A 24,885-nucleotide genomic window follows, 5' to 3' on the forward strand; every position below is an offset into this window, starting at 1 on the left:
TGTACAAGAATATAACTACTATAATACTGCTCCTATGTACAATAATATAACTACTATGGGGGGCGGAGCCTGGCTGCGTAGCTGGATGGCTGCACGTTGCTGAGCTCCTCATCCTTACCGGTGTATTAACCCTTTTAATCAGCTAACAGCACCGCACGAATGGGCAAAACGGGCAAGGATCGACCCAGGGACCCAGCAGATCCTACTCCTGTAAAATCTAGACAGCCCGACATGGATCAATACCTCAAAAAACATGCAAGGCTGAGGTCGGCTGAAACTCCCAAGATGGCGCCCGCTCCGGCCCAGGCATCCGACATGGAGGAAGACACTGATGGCGGGAGTGTTTCTGATGTGTCCACTTGTAAATCAAGGAGGCAGAGGGGCTCATTTACGAAAGCGGCACTATTGGAGGTGCTGAATTCAGCTTTAGCCCCGATCAAGCAAGATCTTACGGAGATTAAAGAAGACCTCCGGAGCATGGGTCACCGGGTGTCAGACCTGGAGGGCGCGCAGGAGGCGGCTCTTCAAAGAGAGGAGAAAACCTACAAGGCGATCAGCTCCCACACTGACCTGCTCAATGAAGCGCTCCTGAGGGTCGAGGACCAGGAGAATCGGAGCCGCAGGAGGAATCTCAGGATTCGCGGGCTCCCAGAATCCTTTGCCAGTGAAGCGCTGGAGAAAGTGGCACAGGAGATATTCGCTGACCTGCTGGGGCCTGAGAGAGCGGGCCGAATAATAATAGAGAGGATTCACCGGGCGCTGAGGCCTAAGCCGAAGAACACAGAACCCCCACGGGATGTCATCTGCGGCCTCCTTAGTTTTATCGACACCGCAGCGATTATGAGAGCCGGAAGAGAAGCGGAGCAGCTGCAGTATGGAGGTACGCCGATTATGTTTTTCCAGGACCTGGCCCCCTCCACACTGGCTAAACGGCGTATCCTCAAGCCGCTCCTGGATGCCCTTAGAGCCGCAGCTACCCCGTTTCGGTGGCTTTACCCGTTCGGGATTGCGGTCCTCAAAAACGGACGCCAGATTTCCATCAGATCGCCGAAGGATCTACGTACCAGCTGGGCTCAGCTGGGATTAAGCCCGATTGAAATCCCGTCGTGGATGCCGGCCGACATGGAGGACCCACCTCTCCCGCCACCCCAGGCGGCTGAATGGCGCCCTGTCTACAATAAAAGGTCTCCCAGGGCTCGGGCTGAAAAGTCTGCTCACCCTCCTACCTGAGCACAGAAGATGTGTGAGGAGCTGTCTGTTCCTGTCTCAAGAGAAGTTCCTGGGACTGACTGCATGAGGGTGAAGTTGGCAGATGCTTTTATGTCCTCTGAGGGCTTTAGGCCTGACTATGAGCTGTCATGTCCGCTTGTTGCGGAAAATAATGTCTGAGTCTGCAGTTCTAGTTTGATTGCTGTTAGGTTCTGTACCTTACCTGTTCCCTGAGGGCTCTCGGCCTGATTTCAGGCCAGTCATGGCCGCCTGTTGCGGAATATAGTGTCTCAGAGTGCAGGCATGGTCTGATACAAATGAGGTTCTGTACCTTGCCTGTTCCCTGCTCTTTTTTCTAAATATGCAAGGGTTCACCCGGTTTTACCTTTGGGTTACCCCCTTTTTCCTTGTGAGATGGCCAGTATTTGGCCTTCGGTAGCTCTGCGGGACCCCCCACCTGACAGACCCCGGCTGGTAGCCGAAATGAGAAAGGGTCGTGTTGTCAGGTGCTCAGTAGAGCTTTATATGCAGAATGTATTTGTGCTATTGTTTAATGTCGTATTTGTTCTCTCCCCTCCTTACCTCTTGTGTCTCCCCTCCCCCCCCCTCCTCATCCACCATCAGATGTCATATATGTCATGTATTGCATATTTAAATGCTGACTGTCCACTTTCTATTGCAGGATGTCGTCTATTGTGATTTCTTCCTTTAACGCCCGGGGAATGAACGAGCCTTGCAAACGGTCCCAAATCCTGGCCCTTTTACAGAGGGATAAAGTGTCTATAGCGTTCTTTCAGGAAACCCACTTCCGAGAGGGTAAGACCCCCAAATTGCCCCCCAAACGGTTTTCTCAGTGGTTCCACAGCACGTATAGTTCGGCTAGCAGGGGTGTCAGCATAGCAATCCACAAACAGCTCCCCTTTAAGCATTCTGCCGTATCTGCAGACCCTGAGGGTCGATACCTGTTTGTTAAGGGCACTATTGCTGGCACACCTGTTACCCTGGCAACTGTATATGCTCCCAACAGAGGGCAGGTTGCTTGGCTTGTTCAGACCCTTGGCCTACTATCCTCCTTTAAGGAGGGAATGGTTATTCTTGGAGGCGATTTTAATGCTACCCTTGATCCTGCACTAGACGCTTCTAATGGGAAGTCTGCCATCACACATACCCGTTTGCGGCGCCTTAAGCTGGCCCTGCAGAGGTTAGGAGTTCTAGATATCTGGCGCACCACTAACCCTACTGGTAGGGATTTTTCCTTTTATTCAGCTGCTAAACTATCTTACCATAGATTAGACTATTTATTCTTATCCAAATCCTGGGCTAACAGAGTCATCAATTCCCACATAGGGAATATCACCCTGTCTGACCACGCTCCGGTATTTCTGAACATGTCCCTGCAGGACCTCCCAAAGAGGGAATGGAATTGGCGTATTAATGAGACTATTATCTCGGACCCCTCCCATGCTGCTAAATTATCTTCTATCATAAAGGATTTCTTCACATCTAATACTACAGGCCCTGACGCTCCCTCCCCTGCTATTATTTGGGAAACCCATAAGGCGGTCCTGAGAGGCGAACTAATAGCTTTAGGTGCTCATATTAAAAGACAACGGAATCAGGCGGTGGCGACACTTCTCTCCCAGATTCAGGCTCTAGAGCTAACGCACAAATCCTCCCAGGCCCTTAGTTGTGCCTCAGAGCTTTCAGAAGCCCGTACTAAGCTCAAGAACCTGCTAAACGTCACCTCAGCTAAGCTTTTACTTAGAGCTAAATTCCGTTCGTATGCGCACGGAGATAAAGGGAATAGACTGATGTCCGCTTTAGTGAAGAAACAAAGAACTGACTCCTTTATTGCGGCAGTTAAAGATGACAGAGGCGTCCTTCATAAAGGGACCCCAGATATAGCTAAAACCTTCTGCGCCTTCTATAGGGACCTATACAACCTTAAGACACCAGATCACATGTCACCAGCTCAATTAGGTGAAGCGACGGAGAAATTCCTCTCCTCCCTCCAGTTACCTACTATTACCCCAGCTCAGTCAGCCCAGCTCCTGTCTCCTATCACAGACGATGAAATATGTAAAGTTCTCTCCTCCATACCCTCAGGGAAAAGCCCAGGCCCTGATGGTTTTACCATATCTTACTACAAATCCTTTAAGCAGACCCTAATTCCCCGTTTTAATACCTTATGTAACTACTTACTCCAAGGGGGTTCCCTCCCTCCCCAATCGCTTTCAGCCCATATCACGGTAATCCACAAGGAAAATAAGGATCCCCTAAATTGCGGGAGTTACCGCCCTATTTCGCTTCTAAACACTGATGTGAAATGGTGGGCCAAAATCTTGGCTCAACGTATTCAGTCGGTTCTCCCTGGCATTATCAACGAGGAGCAGGTGGGGTTCGTCTCTGGCAGGCAGGGAAGCGAAAATACGGTCCGTGTCATACAATTGATTACGCATGCTCGTCAGCAATCAATACCCTTAGCTCTTCTCAGTACAGACGCAGAGAAGGCCTTTGACAGGATCAGTTGGCAATTCATGTCTCGGGCACTGTCGAAGTTTGGCCTTCCGGACCAGTTCATTCAATCCATTTTCTCACTCTATTCGCTCCCCTCTGCCAGAATACGGATTAATGGAACACTCTCCCCAGCTTTTCCCATTACTAATGGGACGAGGCAGGGGTGCCCACTCTCACCTGCCCTCTTTGTTATTGTCATGGAGACCCTGCTGGCCAGGATCCGGCAAGATCCAGACATTAGGGGGATCACCTTGGGGTCGCATACCCATCTGACGGCCGCTTTTGCAGACGACCTTTTGGTCATAACGTCCAACCCTCTAACTTCCTTCCCCAGACTTCAGGCCCTTTTTGAGGAATATGGAGCAGTCTCAAATTTTAAGATCAATTATACTAAGTCACAAGCCCTGAATATTTCTTGCCCTTCCGCTACCGTGGATACGCTTAAAGGTATCGCTGCTTTTTCATGGGCCACTAAGTCAATCCCTTTTCTGGGTACACATATCTCAGCAAAACCGGAAGACCTTTTCGAGTTAAATTATGTACCTCTGCTGAAATCCATTAGATCACACTTACAAGCTTTGAAGCTTCCGTTTATCTCTTGGATTGGGCGGAAGAACTTCATTAAAGCTTTTATTGTCCCCAGACTGCTGTACCTCATCCAAACACTCCCTATCTGGCTACCCCATTCCTTCTTTGTGGAGGTCCGCAGGGTCATCTCAACCTTTGTTTGGTCTGGAGGGTCCCCTAGACTGGTTTATGCCACTCTCACTCGGGAGAGGAGGTTGGGAGGCTTCGGCCTACCCGACATATACCTTTACTACAAAGCATCGATGCTGAACAGAGCTTTGAGCCTCATCGCCTGGCGCCCTCTCGGCCTTGTCTCCCGACTGGAGTGTTATCTGCTCTCATACAGGGACAAGTTAGTTCTTTGGGGCTTACGCAAATGTACTGCTAATAATAAGTTCACCTCGCCACTATGGAAGGGTCTGTTATTGGAATGGACCAAATTATATGGGTCCTCTACCCTTAGGTTCCCAAGCTTGAATCTCCCCTTAGATCTGCTGCAGGCGTATGTACACCCGGCCACCTCTGATGCGACAGGAATTTGGGCTATACTAGCCAACTTTAAACTGAAAGACATCATTACTGTATCAGGTGACTTAAATTGGAGTAGGATATATGAAATCCCGAGGGTTCGGGGAGCCTCTTTCCTATCGCTTATGGCGTTTAGGAAAGACTTGGCGCTTTTGAAATCTCTGCCCAGGCCCACGATTGATCCCTCTTGGTTGGAGGGGAAAATCGCTAACGCCCTTCGCCCCAAGAAACCTCTCTCCACGTTCTACAGGGAGTTACTCTCCTCCGCACCTCCAGATCTGTGGTTCCTTGCAGCGTGGGAAAAGGAACTGTCTCTGACTTTGTCAGAACCTGAAAAGGCGTTCATCCTCACACACTCACATGGTTTCAACCGTTGTATTAAAATCCAGGCAAACTCTTATAAATTACTTACAAGATGGTATAAGACGCCGGAATTCCTTCACAAGCTCAATCCCGCTATCCCAAACGGCTGCTGGAGGTGTGGAGGAGACATTGGCTCTTTGTCTCATATTTGGTGGAGCTGCGAGAAAATCAAACCGTTCTGGGTTGAAGTAGGGGCAGCTATAAACAGGATATGTAACACCCAGATTACCTTAGATGCAAAACTCCTGCTGCTCTGGTGCCCAAATAGCACGCTCACTCCTTCAAAGTATAACCTACCAACCATGCTTATTACAGCAGCTCGACTGCTGATCCCTCTTTTATGGAAAAATGAATCAGCCCCTTCGTTCTTGATGTGGACGGAAAAAATTGACCAATTATATCGGTTCGAAGAATTAGCCCACTGGGAGAACGACTCTAGAGCAGTTTTTGTAAAAATATGGTCTCCTTGGAAGCTATATCGCAATTTCTAGGTTTAGACATGTCTTGACTTAAGATGTTGATTGACATCCAACTCTCCCCCTCCCCTCTTTCCCCCCCTGTCTCACCTTCCTTTGTCTTGTTATGACCCCCCCTCGTCAGATATTTGTTCATTTTTGTCACTTTATTATTTGAAGTCGTGTATGCCATCATTTTGCACATAGTGTGCTTGCTGATTATGCACTTTTCCAGCTGCGTCTGGACACAAGATGTATGTTTCTCTACATGACTGTGTATATCTCTCAAATAAAAAGAAATTTGATAAAGAATATAACTACTATAATACTGCCTCCTATGTACATGAATATAACTACTATAATACTGCTCCTATGTACAAGAATATAACTGCTATGGGGCGGAGCTTGACTTCCGGCCAAGCCAGACGCATGTGAGAGAGCTCCTCTCCATGTGAGCCAGCAAACTGGTTTATTTCGCTTTCCAGCCTATCCAGAATGGGTAAAGTAGGACGGTATATCCCTGCAGACAAGCCAGAACCTGCCAGATTGGACCGAGGTCCCCAGGACATGGATAAATTTCTGAGCAAGAGGCCTCCGGCTGCGAGTGCTGCCAAGATGGCGCTGCCTGAGCACGAGGTCAGGTCGCAGGAAGCAGAAGGAGCGGATGGCGTCTCATCAGACCTGGACGCTGGACCCCGCACCTCCACCGCAGCGCCTATCTCGCGCCAATTCATCCAACAAGCCCTATCAGCAGCGCTAGCTCCGGTGATTCAAGACCTCACCGAAATCAAGAGCGACGTGAAGCACATCGGGCACCGCGTCGAGAAGCTGGAGCATACCCAGGCGGCCATCCTGACCTTTGCTCATACGCTGGGCGATAACAGTGCCGCGCTCGCTGCCTCCTTGGACAATGCCTACGCTCTGATAGAAGATCAGGAGAACCGCAGCCGACGGAAGAATATCCGGCTGCGAGGTCTCCCAGAGCGGGTGTTGCACGATGCATTACCTGAAGCGGCGACCGCCATTTTCTCCGGCCTGCTAGGCGCTGACAGAGCTGCTGAAATCTGCGTGGAACGTATCCACAGAGCACTCAGGCCGAAGCCAAGGGACAACGACCCACCGAGGGATGTGGTCTGCGGCCTGCTACGGTATGTTGATACGGCAGCTATCCTTAAAGCCGCAAGAGAGCAGAAAGAACCACTATATGAAGGAACCAAGATCCTCTTATTTCAAGATCTGGCACCCTCCACTTTAAATAAGAGAAGGATTCTTCGGCCGCTTACGGACCATCTGAGAGCTGTTAAAATGCCTTACAAGTGGCTATTCCCATTTGGTTTGACTTTCGCATCGGAGGGCAAAAGATGCACGGTCCGCACACCAGCAGACTTACCAGCGGCGTGGACTCTGCTTCGGACGACCCCCCTGGACATTCCATCATGGCTCCCGTCGGCCGACACAGGAGTCCCGTTGCCTGACTTGCCGGAGGAGCAAAGATGGGTTAAAGCCTCTACTAAAAGGAAGCTCAACAATAGGCCATAAGACCTGCCATCATGATTAGAATCCTTTTGCCTCACCCGTGGACGGTAGCGTACTGAATCGGCAGGGCGACTGGACATTGCAGACGATCTTCGGGTCCCTGAGCGCAAGTATCTGGTGCAGTCATTCATGCTATTTATGTTTGTAGCCTGTGTCGGGTCACCGGAGGCGGCCTAATGGTCCGAGGACTTGTCCTGAGATGTTCCGGGCAGAAGGTCAGCGGGCGGTGGTTTCCTGGGTTGGGTAGGCCCGGTCGGGCGACCCGTGGCACCGCTGCTGTATCGCCACATAGTCAATTTTGTGGTTAACACGCATTTCATATTACGTATATTTGTTATACATGTTTTTACTGAGTTTGTTCCTGAGCATGAAGGTCCTATAGTAATGGTGTGGCAGCAGGGAGTGTCAGTCCCTTTGATTGATCCCTAGCTCAGTCAGACTATTTCGCTATGGGTTGGCCATTCAGCGGAAAGTTTAATGCTCTGTTTGCTATGGCTCGTGGGTCAAGCTGGTTCACTCCCCCTGTATAACTGCTTGCCTTTGACCGGTATGGCACTCACCAGGGACCTTATGGCGCAACCCTGGTGCGAGCGCCTTACAATTGGCTGGCTTGGGCCATTCGCGCTTGGCCTTGTTTTGCTGGGCCGCGCGCTGGGCACAAGTCACCCGAACCTTATGTTGGAGATTTTCTCCACTCCCCGGTTGTTCTTGAAGTTAGATACTTCTCTTAGTTTCCCTGGTCACACGCATGATTCCCAGCAACTAATAGCCCTATGGTCTACACTCAGAATACGCCATGGCATTGATTAAGTGTACCTCCCTTAATGTCAGAGGATTTAATACACCGCAGAAGAGGTCGCAGGTTATACGTATGTTAAGGTCATCGCACACAGACATTTGTTTTCTCCAGGAATTACACTTCAAGTCAGCACGTGTGCCTACTCTTCCTAAGTCCTACTTCCAGCACTGGTTCATTAGCACGTTCAGCAGTGCAGCTAGAGGAGTTGGCATTGCCATATCAAAGAAAATCCCTTTTCAGTTATTATGCACTCAGGAAGATCCAGAAGGGCGCTATGTATTTGTAAAAGGCTCAATAGGCACACAGGTGGTAACCTTAGCCAGCCTATACTGCCCCAATCGTGGTCAAACGAAGTGGCTAGTCCATACTTTAAAGAAGTTCGCCTCCTTCGCAGAGGGAATCAGATTAATAGGTGGGGACCTTAACATGACGCTGAATCCCTTATTGGATGCGTCTGATGGCTCCTCCCAACTGACCCAGGCAGCGTTGGGTAGGGTTAACGCCTATTTAGCAGAGGTTAACTTAGTGGACTCTTGGCGGTTGCTTCATCCTGCTGACAGAGACTATACCTTCTTCTCGGCACCACATAACACCCACAAGAGGCTGGATTATATCCTGATCTCGGGCAGCTGCGCAGACAGGGTGGAGCGATCTACCATTGAGCCGGTCACAGTCTCAGATCACGCCCCGGTGTCCGCTTCGCTTCACTTCCCTACGTTGCCTACACAAACTAAACAGTGGCGACTGAATGAGACACTCCTAGATAAAAAGTCAGACTTCGACTCCCTCAGTCAGAAACTATCATGGTTCTTTACCGAAAACTCTACAGAGGGGATGCCACTTACTACTGTCTGGGAGACACATAAACAGGTCATGAGAGGCGAGCTCATTGCACTGGGCAGTCGGGTTAAAAGGAATAGACAAGAGCATTTGAATTCCCTACTTAAGCAAATTGCGGCTATTGAGTCTGTTCACAAGCGCTCAAGAGCCCTGGAGGCTAGGGAACAGCTAGCCACCCTGCGTAAGCAACTAACAGATCATTTAAATGTATGTTACGCTAAAACATACCAATACTCGCAATTTCGCTTTTACTCCCATGGGGACAAGGGCACGAAATTGATGTCCTCTCTCCTAAAACAGAAGAAGGACTCAATGTATATAGCAGGGATTAATAAGAGAGACGGTACCACTGTTCACAAAACATCAGACATAGCCAATGAGTTCCAAAACTTTTACCAAGACTTGTACGGTCTCCCTGAAGGGGTAGCAGGATCCTCTGTGGATAGAGCCTCCTTGATTGATACCTTCTTACAGCACCTACAGCTTCCCACTCTAAATGAAGAGGAGGGTCACTCCCTTCTAGCCCCAGTAACGGAAGATGAAGTATTAAAAATTTTAGGCTCCATGCCCATGGGGAAGAGCCCGGGTCCCGACGGGTTCCCGGTGGGATACTATAAGAAATTCTCCAAACTACTAGCCCCTCGACTTGCTGCCTGGTGCAATGAGCTCCTGAGTGGCTCACAGTTACACAAACAGTCCCTTGAAGCTACGGTCACTATTCTTCCCAAACCTGGGAAAGACCCTAAGTTGTGCGGCAGCTATAGGCCAATTTCGCTTTTAAACGTTGACATCAAAGTCTGGGCGAAAATACTTGCGACCAGAATTGGTGCCCTTCTTCCGAAACTCATTAACCCTGAACAGGCAGGCTTCGTCCCTGGCAGGGAAGGCAGTCACAATTCCTGCAGAATACTATCCACTATTCAGCTGGCGATGAAAAAGCGCCTCCCCCTGGTTCTGCTGGGTGTAGATGCGGAGAAGGCCTTTGACCGGGTGAATTGGGCTTACATGATACAAACCTTGCAAAAGTTTGGCTTCCCAGCGCAATTTCAGAGAGCCATAATGTCACTGTATGGTGATCCTAGCGCCCGGATCAGAGTTAATGGCACCTTATCGCCTCCCTTCCCCATCAGGAATGGGACGAGACAGGGTTGCCCCTTGTCCCCTGCCCTGTACATTTCAGTCATGGAAACTTTGCTCCAGGCCATTCGAGAACATCCCGGCATCCGGGGACTCAAGCTGGAGAATAGCCCCATAGAATACCTTAACGCAGCCTATGCGGACGACCTCCTAGTCATGGTTTCCAACCCGGTCGAGGCCTTCCCGCATCTATTATCCCTGTTCGAACAATATGGACAAGTGTCTAACTTTAAAGTAAATTACACAAAATCGGAAGCCATGAATATATCGGCACCGTCCAAACAAATTCACCTGCTGAAGACGAAAACCCCTTTCATATGGCAAACGTCTCACCTATCTTACCTGGGAATTAAGATCCCTTGCAGATTGGATGAGCTTTTCCGGCTGAACTATGCTGCACTGCTGAACGACACCCAACAACAACTGCACACGCTGAGAATTCCGTATGTTTCCTGGATGGGCCGTAAAAACCTGTTAAAGGCATTCATTATGCCCAAAATACTGTATGCCCTGCAGATGCTGCCTGTCTTTCTTCCCTCCTCCTTCTTTACACAAATTAGAAGGCTCTTCAGCACCTTTCTTTGGGGGGGGAGGGGAGCGAGACTGGCACATCGCACGCTGATTCTAAGGAAGAGTCAGGGAGGTATGGCCCTACCTGACGCTCAGTTATACTACCAGGCCATCCACCTGAAGAGGTGGCTACATATCCACGCCCCCTGGTCTACTATCCTAGGTAGGGAGCTTGAGATATCCCAGCTTGATAAAAAACAGAGAGCGGGGTTATGGGGCCTGAATTCATGTTCACTTCACTCCCATGTACTGCTTAAGGGCACAGCGGCCGTTATCAGACAACTGAACAAAGACAAAGGCTTGTTGCATGCTCTATCACCACTGATGCCGGCAGACCTCGCTCCATTCATTGTGAGAAGCACCGCTGATACTGTACCCCCTGCATGGAATAAACTGCGCAGTTATACTGTCACGGAGTTCTTAGATGGAGCATCAGGTGCTCTCCCCGCGCATCACCCCCTAAATCATACCTTGTACTCTAGCAACTTTTTGGAGACCATAGAATACAATTCTATCAGCAAGCCACTATTAACTTCTAGACAGTCCGCCCCGGAAGCAACATGGTTCGAGAAGTTGATGCACTTAAAATCCCCCCCTAGTAAACTAATATCTAAACTATACTTGGCCCTTAATGTCCAGTCCCCAATAGGGGTCCCACAGTACTTGAGAACCTGGGAGTCTGAGCTTGGATTAGACTTTTCGGAAACTGACATATTGCGCATACATGCCCACTCCCATGGATTCTCAAGATGTGTAAAAGTGCAAGAGCATTCATACAAAGTGCTGACCCAGTGGTATCAAACCCCTAAAAAGCTGTTCTTAAAAGGTTTCAGTCAGTCCGACTTGTGCTGGAGGTGTAAAGAGGCGTCAGGGACGCAAACACACATATTCTGGTCCTGCCCTAGGCTCCGCCTGTATTGGGACGGGGTCTCAGCTGTAATAAATGAGGTAATGAATGCTTGCATTCCGCTATCGCCTGAACTGGTGCTTCTCTGGCTTCCCACACCGGCCTTCACACCATCCAAAAAGAATTTAGCAACGCACTTGATTCAAGCAGCGAGGCTACTTATACCACAGAAATGGCTTAGTGAAGAGCCACCGACACTTCCACACTGGGAGCAGAAAGTAGATCAGATTTGCAGATTGGAGGAATTGGCTGGGTGGGAGGCCAGACAACACGAGAAATACCTAAAAGTTTGGGGACCATGGCTGGAATTCCGTAACAACGGAGGGAGCCTGGACCTTCCGAGCATTAGGTAGCCTGTAACCCTCTAAGGGTCGTATCACAGTGCCATTTGTACTTAACGGCGTATGTTAAGACTGGGCTTAGACTATTATACTTAACCGAGAAGCTTCTTGGACTTGCGTGTACAGGAGGGCCTCATATTGGGGCCTGTTTACCCCATCCCTCCTCCCGCCTCTATCCAAGTTGCAGAAATGCAGTTCCTTACCCTTCCTCCCCTCCCCCCCCCTTCCCTGCCCTGGTCTGGGTATTGATCTTCTCCCTACCATTGACGCCTACGGTCGCCCTGGTTTGCGATCGTCGGGATGGAAATGATTTGCACAGCATGAGTTTGGCAGATTCCTACTAAATAAAATCTTCCGGCGTCATTTGCACAATTTACCATTGATCTGACAGTCTTCAACAGCACCTTATAATGTATACTTTGACTCCATGTAAATTGCTTGTTGGCAGTAAAGTTTTAAGCATTTCGATGTTAGCCTTAGCATACACTGTCATGTATACTCATGTATATGTTGCTTACACCTGCTCTTTGTATACAATTATGTGATCTGCTGTCACTTTGTATGTGCAAATGTGGTAAGGGGTTGGATCCTTCCACCCATTGTTGTCTCTTTCCAATAAAAAGAAATTTGACAAAGAATATAACTGCTATAATACTGCTCCTATGTACAAGAATATAACTACTATAATACTGCCTCCTATGTACATGAATATAACTACTATAATACTGCTCCTATGTACAAGAATATAACTACTATAATACTGCCTCCTATGTACATGAATATAACTACTATAATACTGCTCCTATGTACAGGAATATAACTACTATAATACTGCCTCCTATGTACAAGAATATAACTACTATAATACTGCTCCTATGTACAAGAATATAACTACTATAATACTGCCTCCTATGTACAAGAATATAATTACTATAATACTTCTCCTATGTACAAGATTATAACTACTATAATACTGCTCCTATGTACAAGAATATAACTACTATAATACTGCCTCCTATGTACAAGAATATAACTACTATAATACTGCTCCTATGTACAAGAATATAACTACTATAATACTGCTCCTATGTACAATAATACAACTACTATAATACTGCCTCATATGTACATGAATATAACTACTATAATACTGCTCCTATGTACAAGAATATAACTACTATAATACTGCCTCATATGTACATGAATATAACTACTATAATACTGCTCCTATGTACAAGAATATAACTACTATAATACTGCCTCCTATGTACAAGAATATAACTACTATAATACTGCTTTTATGTACAAGAATATAACTACTATAATACTGCCTCCTATGTACAAGAATATAACTACTATAATACTGCCTCCTATGTACAAGAATATAACTGCTATAATACTGCCCCTATGTACAAGAATATAACTACTATAATACTGCCTCCTATGTACAAGAATATAACTACTATAATGCTGCTCCTATATAGAAGGATATAACTGCTATAACACTGTACAGTGCAGCACCCCGTCTTACTGCAGTACCTTCAGCTGGGGGAGTGTAGCCACCACGTATTTCCTGTAGCCTTCAAACTGTGCACAGGGGTTCCCGACCAGGTAGAGTTCTCGCAGGTGCAGGTTGTGTTTAAGGCTCTGGATAGTGGACACCTCCCCCACAAAGTTCACTGTCAAGTCGAGCTTCTGTAGAGATTCACAGCCTGATAGACGGAAACACAGAGGTTACACATAGTAGGGTCACCCTTCAGAGGTAAGTACTGTGGGGCACCCAGTCATACTTATCATTCATGGTGAATGTGTGATACTAGTCTGGCCTGCCAGAGCAAGAGATACCCGTGCAGCCGGTCTCCACTGTGGGTAATAGGGACAGGACTCCCTCCGTGAAGACCGCCTGCCCCTTTAATTGTATGGCCCATTTTCTCATTCTTTTCAAAAGAGTGTGAGAGGCCACTTACTCATATCATGATATTTGCACACGAGGAGCCCCAAAGTCCACTGATGATAAGCGGCGCCTCCTTGTTTAGTATAGCTTACTCCGGGACTCAGCAAGGCTGTGGATGGACTGGTCCAGCCTTGTGCCCCTCCATCAGTGGCCATGCTGAGGGATTGTGATAGAGGGGCACTGACCGCTCAGCCTTATAACAGTCTGGCACTGCCGGTCCTGTAGAGGCCACACAGGATGCACTATCCACAATAGGTGCTGCCACAGCTCACCTCCTCCCCCTCCCTGCACAATGACCTCTGCAGAGGTCTCAGAGCATGCCCACAAAACTCTCTTATAGAAATCACTGAGTCATCTCCAGACAACAGGTTCCTATGGTCCAAGTGGCCGCTGTAAAGCAAATATCTGAACTGCTAAGCTGCTCAGACAAGATGGCTGCCCTTCTAAGAAAATGGAATAAACGGAAAATTGAATAAAAAAAATCTATCATCATAAAATAAAAAGAAATACAAAAGGATGTTGTCACTGTTTGGTTCGAAACAGATAATAAAATACAGTATAGACGATACATCTCCTTTAACCCTGTGGTGGCTGCAGTAGTATAGGAGATGCATCCCCTTTAACCCTGTGGTGGCTGCAGTAGTATAGGAGATGCATCTCCTTTAACCCCGTGGTGGCTGCAGTAGTACAGGAGATGCATCCCCTTTAACCCCATGGTGGCTGCAGTAGTACAGGAGATGCATCCCCTTTAACCCCGTGGTGGCTGCAGTAGTACAGGAGATGCATCCCCTTTAACCCCGTGGTGGCTGCAGTAGTACAGGAGATGCATCCCCTTTAACCCCGTGGTGGCTGCAGTAGTACAGGAGATGCATCCCCTTTAACCCCGTGGTGGCTGCAGTAGTATAGGAGATGCATCCCCTTTAACCTCGTGGTGGCTGCAGTAGTATAGGAGATGCATCCCCTTTAACCCCATGGTGGCTGCAGTAGTATAGGAGATGCATCCCCTTTAACCCCGTGGTGGCTGCAGTAGTATAGGAGATGCATCCCCTTTAACCCCGTGGTGGCTGCAGTAGTACAGGAGATACATCCCCTTGAACCCTGTGGTGGCTGCATTAGTATAGAAGATGCATCCCCTTTAACCCTGTGGTGGCTGCAGTAGTACAGGAGATGCATCCCCTTGAACCCTATGGTGGCTGGAGCAGTACAGGAGATACATCCCCTTTAACCCTGTGGTGGCTGCAGTAGTATAGGAGATGCATCCCCTTTAACCCTATCGTGGCTGAAATAGTATAGGAGACATATCCCCTTTAACCCCGTGGTGGCTGCAGTAGTATAGGAGATGCATCCCCTTTAACCCCGTGGTGGCTGCAGTAGTACAGGAGATACATCCCCTTGAACCCTGTGGTGGCTGCATTAGTATAGAAGATGCATCCCCTTTAACCCTGTGGTGGCTGCAGTAGTACAGGAGATGCATCCCCTTGAACCCTATGGTGGCTGGAGCAGTACAGGAGATACATCCCCTTTAACCCCGTGGTGGCTGCAGTAGTATAGGAGATGCATCCCCTTTAACCCCGTGGTGGCTGCAGTAGTACAGGAGATGCATCCCCTTGAACCCTATGGTGGCTGCAGCAGTATAGGAGATGCATCCCCTTTAACCCCGTGGTGGCTGCAGCAGTATAGGAGATGCATCCCCTTTAACCCCGTGGTGGCTGCAGTAGTACAGGAGATGCATCCCCTTGAACCCTATGGTGGCTGCAGCAGTATAGGAGATACATCCCCTTTAACCCTGTGGTTGCTGCAGCAGTATAGGAGATGCATCCCCTTTAACCCTATGGTGGCTGGAGTAGTACAGGAGATACACCCCCTTTAACCCTGTGGTGGCTGCAGTAGTATAGGAGATGCATCCCCTTTAACCCCGTGGTGGCTGCAGTAGTATAGGAGATGCATCCCCTTTAACCCCGTGGTGGCTGCAGTAGTATAGGAGATGCATCCCCTTTAACCCCGTGGTGGCTGCAGTAGTATAGGAGATGCATCCCCTTTAACCCCGTGGTGGCTGCAGTAGTACAGGAGATACATCCCCTTGAACCCTGTGGTGGCTGCATTAGTATAGAAGATGCATCCCCTTTAACCCTGTGGTGGCTGCAGTAGTACAGGAGATGCATCCCCTTTAACCCCGTGGTGGCTGCAGTAGTATAGGAGATGCATCCCCTTTAACCCCGTGGTGGCTGCAGTAGTACAGGAGATGCATCCCCTTGAACCCTATGGTGGCTGGAGCAGTACAGGAGATACATCCCCTTTAACCCTGTGGTGGCTGCAGTAGTATAGGAGATGCATCCCCTTTAACCCTATGGTGGCTGAAATAGTATAGGAGAAATATCCCCTTTAACCCCGTGGTGGCTGCAGTAGTATAGGAGATGCATCCCCTTTAACCCCGTGGTGGCTGCAGTAGTATAGGAGATGCATCCCCTTGAACCCTATGGTGGCTGCAGTAGTACAGGAGATGCATCCCCTTGAACCCTATGGTGGCTGGAGCAGTACAGGAGATACATCCCCTTTAACCCTGTGGTGGCTGCAGCAGTATAGGAGATGCATCCCCTTTAACCCTGTGGTGGCTGGAGTAGTACAGGAGATACACCCCCTTTAACCCCGTGGTGGCTGCAGTAGAGATGCACATACCTTCTAGATTTTCAATCTTCTCAATGTTGTTCAGGGCTAAATTCAGATACTCCAGTTTCTTCAGTCGGCCGACGTTTTCTGCAGAACAAAAAGCAAATCCTCAGACAGGAGCAATTTTTATTTTACATGAGTTTTGTTTTTGTTTTTTTGCGGTTTAGTCCAGTAGAAAAGCCTATGGGACAATGCCAGAAAAAACCGCCATACCCAAAGCAGGCTGCGTCTGTAAAAAATGCCGCAGACAACAGAAACCGCTGTGTACGACGACTTTATAATAATTTGCTGCAGATATTAAAGGGGTTGTTCCATTATGACAACTTACCCCCTAATCACAGTGTCTGCTCAGCGGGGGACGACTCCTGGGGCCCCTGCTGATCATGAGAAAAGGACTGGGGGGCCCCTGTTCTTGAGACTGGTGAGGGTCCTTTCAGTCAGGGCCCCACTGATCAGACACTTATCCCCTATCAGTATTATTAAAAGGGTGACCAGTTTACAAGTTATTCCCTATCCGACTGATGGCGGGGGGTCTGACTACTGGTTCCGTCACTGATCCGGAGAACAGGGATCCAGTTCCCCTGATCTGAAGGAGCGGCAGGTCGAGCTTGCGCTCCATTCTGGCCCAGTACAGCGCTTTGCTATTTCTGGAGGTCCCACGAGACTGACTGGAGCAGCAGGGAGTGTGCGTGATCTGTCACTCCATCAGATCAGGGGAACAGCAAGCCTGTTCTCGGGATCAGTGGAGGTCCCAGTGGTCGGACCCCCAACCGCACAGTTAGTTATCCTGTTGATAGAGGATACCTTGGAAACTTGATACAACCCCTTTAAGAGGAAATTCCCTGCAAAGAGCTCCCATCTTATAAAACGATGACATATTGTTAGAATATTTATTTCACCTTAAGATCAGTGAGGGTCCGACCTCTGGGCCCCCCACTGCCCCTGACCCTACAGATCCCCGTTCACTTTAGGATCTCTGCTGCAACCTCTACATTCTTAGGGCTCCTGCACACAAACGTATTTTCTTTCCGTGTCCTTTCCGGGTTTTTTGTGGACTGTAAGCGGAACTATTCACTTCGATGGGTCGCAAAAAAACTGAAGTTACTCCGTGTGCATTCCGTTTCTGTATGTCCGTTTTCCGTTCCGCAAAAAAATAGAACATGCCCTATTATTGTCCGCATTATGGACAGGGACAGTACTGTTCTATTAGGGGCCAGCTGTTCCGTTCCACAAAATACAGGATGCGTCATCCGTATTTTTAACGGATCCATTTTTTGTGGACCACAAAATACATATGGTCATGTGTATGAGGCCTTAGGATAGATGGGGCCCCAGTGGTCAGACCCCATCATAAGCAGGGAAGGCTGTCAATCACTGCCCCTGGACAGCAGGGACGTGACATCGTATTCAATGCGGCAGATCAGTTTTATTTAAGAAAGCAGCAGCAGACAGGCTGGGATTTGTAGTACTACAGCGCAGCGACCCCCTGTACAATGCACCTACCTATTTTGGGGATGAGGTTGTTCTGGAGATAGAGGATTTTCAGCTCTCTGCACCATTTGTCCAGGTGCTCGATCCTCTCCACGTCTTGCTGGTGAAGGGAGATTTCTTCCAAGGAGAAGATCTCGCAGTTGTTGTGTTCGGCGCGTCTTCGGATCAGGTCTTCAGTGACTGTGGAGAAGACGTAATAACCGGGGGTCATTCTGTGTCATCCTATCTAGTATATACAGTATATATGCCGACAGCTAAAGAGCAGTATTCTCATCGCAGGCATTTATAGCATAGCTACAGCTACTACTACTACCCTCACCAGAACAGGGCCCCCCCCTGCTGAAGCGACAGCTGTGAATGGGAAGGCTGCCGCACTCGCCGGACTACCGGAGGGACCCCACTATCAAAGGTCATCCTGCAAAAATCCCTTTAAAGGGTTCGACCCCACGGTGCTGAAGCCACATGAAGCTAAGCCACGCCCCCCATGGTGAAATTGTGCAGCCATTGGCTGCTGTGGATGGGCGTGGCTTAGCTGGTCAGTCAACAGAACCGCAGGGTCCTGTCCAGACACACAAAAAAACAAATGGCAGGAAAATTTACATTTTTCACAAAAAACACTGGGGGCTGTTTACAAAGGCTTTACTTCTGTTATGGGCGTAAAGAAACCCCAAAAATTTGGTGCAAACTTTGCCCAAAAATTTTGTGACTTTTTATGTCTTGGCCACTCGCATCAGTTTATTTTGAATGGGCGGGGCTTCATGGCAGGGGCGGGGCCACGGTGAAGTACAGCCTTCTGCAGGCGTAGGTTTTGATTTCTGGCACACGGGCCGCAGACGATGCAATAAACTGGTCGCGTCTTTCGTCAGTGGGCCTTTTACTAAGATTTGCGTCGCCACCCCGAAAGTCATGTATACAGTCGGGTGACAGCCGGGGACCCCGTGCAGAAGACAGGAGAGGTTCATTACCACTACTGTCTATTCCTTCGCTCGATGCATGATGCTCGATGAGCCACTTCCTCTATTGGACGCGTCGATCACATGATCACTGGGTGTTTCAGGCAGATCAGAGCTGCTGGGTCTTGGCAGACCCTGATCAGCATTGCCTGTGTACAATGCCCCCACACAGGGCAGCTGGGGGTCCTTTGGATGCCCCAGTTACAGTGGAAAAGCTTCAAAATACAAAAATAAAATAAAATGTTAGTGTCCCCCAGGGGTTATCCGGGTATTTAAAAGGAACCTGTCACCTCTACTATGCTGCACTCGCTGAGGGCTTCATTTCAGCGGGCTGTCACTTCTGCGCTAGCATTCAGTGCTTCTACAGTCCTCTCACAGTGAAAATCGCAGCGCGCACCAGGGCTGCGAGACAGAGATGAGTCCGATGAGACTGGTGGCCTCGCCCTCCATTTTTTTTCTGACATGTAACATGAAAGAAAGCTGCCAGTCATGGGCAGGAGGTGGGGGAGAGTGCGGCCACGAGTCTCATCGGACTCATCCCCCCTGCAGCGCGCGCCAGCACTGCGAAGATCAACTTGTTAATACCGCAAAGGTACTGGTACCAGCCCAGAAGTGACAGCCCACTGAAATCAGCAATTTGCGGTCCCCAATGCACGGGCAACATCCGTGCGGATTCAGCAGATGGATCCAGGTTTATTCAACTTGAATGGGTCCGTGATCCGGCCGCACCGCAAAACAGTAGTGCATGCAGAGAAACCCCACAGAGGCGCCGTCCGGATGGTGCACCCATACCAGTGAATGGGTCCGCATCCGTGATGCGGTGCAAAGATGGCAAGGGCCTGCATATTGTGGACCCGCCGTTTGTGGGCCGCAGTACGGGCACAGCCAGCGCATGGCCGTGTGTGTGAGCCCTAACTCTTTTAAAAATTTTGAACTAAAACTACATATTACTGTGAACATGTTTGGTTCTCATGTCCCAATTATAATACATTTTTGTTTTAATATTGATGACCTAGGACCGGTCATCAATATCAGATTGGCGGGGTCTCTTCATTGTTTACCGACATGGCAGCGGTGTTCAGGTAATTCTATGGGCGGCTCTGTAGTGCGCACCTGCACGCGGCTCTGTAGTGCGCACTTGCACGCGGCTCTGTAGTGCGCACTTGCACGCGGCTCTGTAGTGCGCACTTGCACGCGGCTCTGTAGTGCGCACCTGCACGCGGCTCTGTAGTGCGCACCTGCACGCGGCTCTGTAGTGCGCACCTGCACGCGGCTCTGTAGTGCGCACCTGCACGCGGCTCTGTAGTGCGCACTTGGACGCGGCTCTGTAGTGCGCACTTGCACGCGGCTCTGTAGTGCGCACTTGGACGCGGCTCTGTAGTGCGCACTTGCACGCGGCTCTGTAGTGCGCACTTGCACGCGGCTCTGTAGTGCGCACTTGCACGCGGCTCTGTAGTGCGCACTTGCACGCGGCTCTGTAGTGCGCACTTGCACGCGGCTCTGTAGTGCGCACTTGCACGCGGCTCTGTAGTGCGCACTTGCACGCGGCTCTGTAGTGCGCACTTGCACGCGGCTCTGTAGTGCGCACTTGGACGCGGCTCTGTAGTGCGCACTTGGACGCGGCTCTGTAGTGCGCACTTGCACGCGGCTCTGTAGTGCGCACTTGCACGCGGCTCTGTAGTGCGCACTTGCACGCGGCTCTGTAGTGCGCACTTGCACGCGGCTCTGTAGTGCGCACTTGGACGCGGCTCTGTAGTGCGCACCTGCACGCGGCTCTATATTGCGCACTTGGACGCGGCTCTGTAGTGCGCACTTGGACGCGGCTCTGTAGTGCGCACCTGCACGCGGCTCTGTAGTGCGCACCTGCACGCGGCTCTGTAGTGCGCACTTGCACGCGGCTCTGTAGTGCGCACTTGCACGCGGCTCTGTAGTGCGCACTTGCACGCGGCTCTGTAGTGCGCACTTGCACGCGGCTCTGTAGTGCGCACTTGGACGCGGTTCTGTAGTGCGCACTTGGACGCGGCTCTGTAGTGCCACTGGACGCGGCTCTGTAGGCACCTTGGACGCGGCTCTGTAGTGCGCACCTGCACGCGGCTCTGTAGTGCGCACCTGCACGCGGCTCTGTAGTGCGCACTTGCACGCGGCTCTGTAGTGCGCACTTGCACGCGGCTCTGTAGTGCGCACTTGCACGCGGCTCTGTAGTGCGCACTTGCACGCGGCTCTGTAGTGCGCACTTGCACGCGGCTCTGTAGTGCGCACTTGGACGCGGCTCTGTAGTGCGCACTTGGACGCGGCTCTGTAGTGCGCACTTGGACGCGGCTCTGTAGTGCGCACTTGGACGCGGCTCTGTAGTGCGCACCTGCACGCGGCTCTGTAGTGCGCACTTGCACGCGGCTCGTGTCATCACGCTGCTCACCACTGCAATGTGGAGCATAGACCATGAAGAGAAGGCCGTGCTCGTACGAGCGCCGCTCATCAATATCAGGAGCCGGAGAACCCTTCTAACATCGGGGTTCAGTGTACATTGTAATTCTATCGGGTCACCGTGCGGTATATAGGGTGTGATATTCTGCGGATCCATATGAAGATGCAGATGCCACATTTATATGGGTTTACTTCATTTTTTACTACATTTGCATCATAATATTACAGTTTTTTCATTAAAATCATTTTTTCCTTTGCATCATCTAATCTAACGCTCAGAACTTTTTTATTATTTTTTTTTTTCAAGGCAGCCGTGTGGGGGCTTGTGTTTTGTGGGATGGGCTGCAGCTTTGACTGGTTCTATTTTGGGTACTTATACATCTTCATCACTTTTTATACCACTTTTTAGGAGGTAAGGTAACAAAACAGCATGCTTGTTCTGTCCTCTCTATATCATGCTTTACACTGCAGCTCTACTTGCTCTGTCCTTCTCTCTCATGCTTTACACTGCAGCTCTGCCCTTCTTTCTCTTTCATGCTTTACACTGCAGCTATGATTGCTCTGTCCTCTCTCTCTCATGCTTTACACTGCAGCTTTACTTGCTCTGTCCTTTTCTCGCTTATGCTTTACTCTGCAGCTCAGCTTGCTCTGTCCTTCTCTCTCTCTCTCATGCTTTACACTGCAGCTCTGCCCTTCTCTTGCTCATGCCCCATAGAGGTGAATGGAGCAGCAGCACGCATGCGTGACCACTGACCACTGCTCCAGTGAAGCAGGGGAGCACGGGCCCCATTCTTAGGATCGAGAATACAGCCACAGGAAGGAAACCACCGCTATATGGCCACCGGGGACCAATACCGCTTGTGAAACTACAAGTCCCAGCATACCCCGCGACATAAGAGCCTTACGACACTTGCTGGGACTTGTACTGCACCAGCTCGTGCAGGGTCAGATCATGTAGGTCTGTATAGGACTGTACAGAGGCGGCAGATACTCACTGAGCACCATGGCTGCGGAGGAAAACGCTTCCACTCCTGTGTGTACGACCAGCGACAACTGGAAGAAGCGGCTCTGTCACCACGGCAACGAGCGGAGTACGTCGGCTGAGACGGGCCAAAAGAGTGTGAGCTGCGGACGTCAGCCGTGGTTATACTGTAGATGTCCGGCAGAGGGCGCTGGATGCGCGTGTAACAACCGTGCAGTGTATAGTAGTGTGCGTCTGACTGCGACATTACATGAGCGGCAAATAGAGCGCCTTATTAGGTGGGGACGAAGTGTTGACCATCCCAGGTCCCTTCTCTAACCTCATTCCCCAGAGTCTTTCACTGTGGCCACAGAGAGGTGCGCTTTACAGCTCTGACGTGTGTGCACGAAGTCCTAAGATACAGCAGCACGTCCGCATGGGAGGCGACGAATGGGCACAACTACATTTAGACTACACATCGGCAGGACTTCTTCTCGCAGAAAAGTCGTGCAAAAATTCTTATACCAATAGACCATGTTGTCGCACTGTGACATGCGGAAAAATCCATCCAAGTCGCGGCACCATTGACTATCATCATAATAAATGTGTGACGCATGTCGCCGTGTAGCCCTAGCGGATATGCTGCAACTTTTGAGTCCATAGCATGTTATTGTCCCTCGTGGGTTTGTTGCGGATTTTCCACTTTTTCAGCGATTCTGCGTCCACAGTGCAGTTTTTGTCTCCCGGGCTCACATAGTGAAATGAAATCCACCGTAAAATCCGCGCGAGTTAGGCCTCATGCACATGACCGTTGTGTGTTTTGCGCAGCGTCCTTCCCTCACTGCGCCTGCGCCAAATACTGAACAGGACGGCGCAGGTGCGAGATTTCCCCAGGAGGAGGTGAACGCTGCCTGGCCCTGTCAATCAAGGATGGCAGGTGGGAGCCTCTAGGAGCAACGCGCCCCCCCCCCCCCCCCCCCCCCCCCCCCGCTCCTAGCGGCTAATTTGTATATAATAAAATGTTAAATTGCACAAAACCGGGGGCATTCCTAAGAAAAAGAATAGCACAGTTAGATACAGCTGACATTTGCACATCTACAAACCGGATTCCAAAAAAGTTGGGACACTAAACAAATTGTGAATAAAAACTGAATGCAATGATGTGGAGATGGCAAATGTCAATATTTTATTTGTATTAGAACGTAGATGACAGATCAAACGTTTAATCCGAGTAAATGTATCATTTTAAAGGAAAAATACGTTGATTCAAATTTTCACGGTGTCAGCAAATCCCCAAAAAGTTGGGACAAGTAGCAATAAGAGGCTGGAAAAAGTTAATTTGAGCATAACGAAGAGCTGGAAGACCAATTAACACTAATTAGGTCAATTGGCAACATGATTGGGTATAAAAAGAGCTTCTCAGAGTGGCAGTGTCTCTCGGAAGCCAAGATGGGTAGAGGATCACCAATTCCCACAATGTTGCGCAGAAAGATAGTGGAGCAATATCAGAAAGGTGTTACCCAGCGAAAAATTGCAAAGACTTTGCATCTATCATCATCAACTGTGCATAACATCTTCCGAAGATTCAGAGAATCTGGAACAATCTCTGTGCGTAAGGGTCAAGGCCGTAAAACCATACTGGATGCCCGTGATCTCCGGGCCCTTAAACGACACTGCACCACAAACAGGAATGCTACTGTAAAGGAAATCACAGAATGGGCTCAGGAATACTTCCAGAAACCATTGTCAGTGAACACAATCCACCGCGCCATCCGCCGCTGCCAGCTGAAACTCTACAGTGCAAAGGAGAAGCCATTTCTAAGCAAGATCCACAAGCTCAGGCGTTTTCACTGGGCCAGGGATCATTTAAAATGGAGTGTGGCAAAATGGAAGACTGTTCTGTGGTCAGACGAGTCACGATTCGAAGTTCTTTTTGGAAATCTGGGACGCCATGTCATCCGGACCAAAGAGGACAAGGACAACCCAAGTTGTTATCAACGCTCAGTTCAGAAGCCTGCATCTCTGATGGTATGGGGTTGCATGGGTGCGTGTGGCATGGGCAGCTTGCATGTCTGGAAAGGCACCATCAATGCAGAAAAATATATTCAGGTTCTAGAACAACATCTGCTCCCATCCAGACGTCATCTCTTTCAGGGAAGACCCTGCATTTTTCAACAAGATAATGCCAGACCACATTCTGCATCAATCACAAACATCATGGCTGCGTACGAGAAGGATCCGGGTACTGAAATGGCCAGTCTGCAGTCCAGATCTTTCACCTATAGAGAACATTTGGCGCATCATAAAGAGGAAGGTGCAACAAAGAAGGCCCAAGACGATGGAACAGTTAGAGGCCTGTATTAGACAAGAATGGGAGAGCATTCCTATTTCTAAACTTGAGAAACTGGTCTCCTCGGTCCCCAGACGTCTGTTGAGTGTTGTAAGAAGAAGGGGAGATGCCACACAGTGGTGAAAATGGCCTTGTCCCAACTTTTTGGGGATTTGTTGACACCATGAAATTCTGATTAAACATATTTTTCCCTTAAAATTGTACATTTTCTCAGTTTAAACTTGTGTTCCGTGATTTATGTTCTATTCTGAATAAAATATTAGAAGTTGGCACCTCCACATCATTGCATTCAGTATTTATTCACGATTTGTATAGT

General features: G+C 49.4%; 1 protein-coding gene across 2 annotated transcripts in view; it reads right to left on the minus strand.

Moving 5' to 3' along the window:
• Positions 1 to 22,326, minus strand: part of DNAAF11 (dynein axonemal assembly factor 11) — a 77,543-nt gene extending 55,217 nt beyond the window's left edge. For both annotated transcript variants that reach the window (XM_044294102.1, XM_044294101.1), the window contains exons 1-4: positions 22,254 to 22,326; positions 17,894 to 18,061; positions 16,400 to 16,477; positions 13,309 to 13,481 (exon numbers count right to left, since the gene is read on the minus strand). In XM_044294102.1, the coding sequence (XP_044150037.1) occupies positions 13,309 to 13,481; positions 16,400 to 16,477; positions 17,894 to 18,061; positions 22,254 to 22,263 (429 nt within the window). In that variant the 5' untranslated portion in view covers positions 22,264 to 22,326. The remainder of the gene's footprint in view (positions 1 to 13,308; positions 13,482 to 16,399; positions 16,478 to 17,893; positions 18,062 to 22,253) is intronic.
• Between the last annotated feature and the right edge of the window lie 2,559 nt (positions 22,327 to 24,885).

Source organism: Bufo gargarizans, chromosome 5, assembly GCF_014858855.1.
Source record: "Bufo gargarizans isolate SCDJY-AF-19 chromosome 5, ASM1485885v1, whole genome shotgun sequence".
In the NCBI taxonomy this organism is placed as follows: domain Eukaryota; kingdom Metazoa; phylum Chordata; class Amphibia; order Anura; family Bufonidae; genus Bufo; species Bufo gargarizans.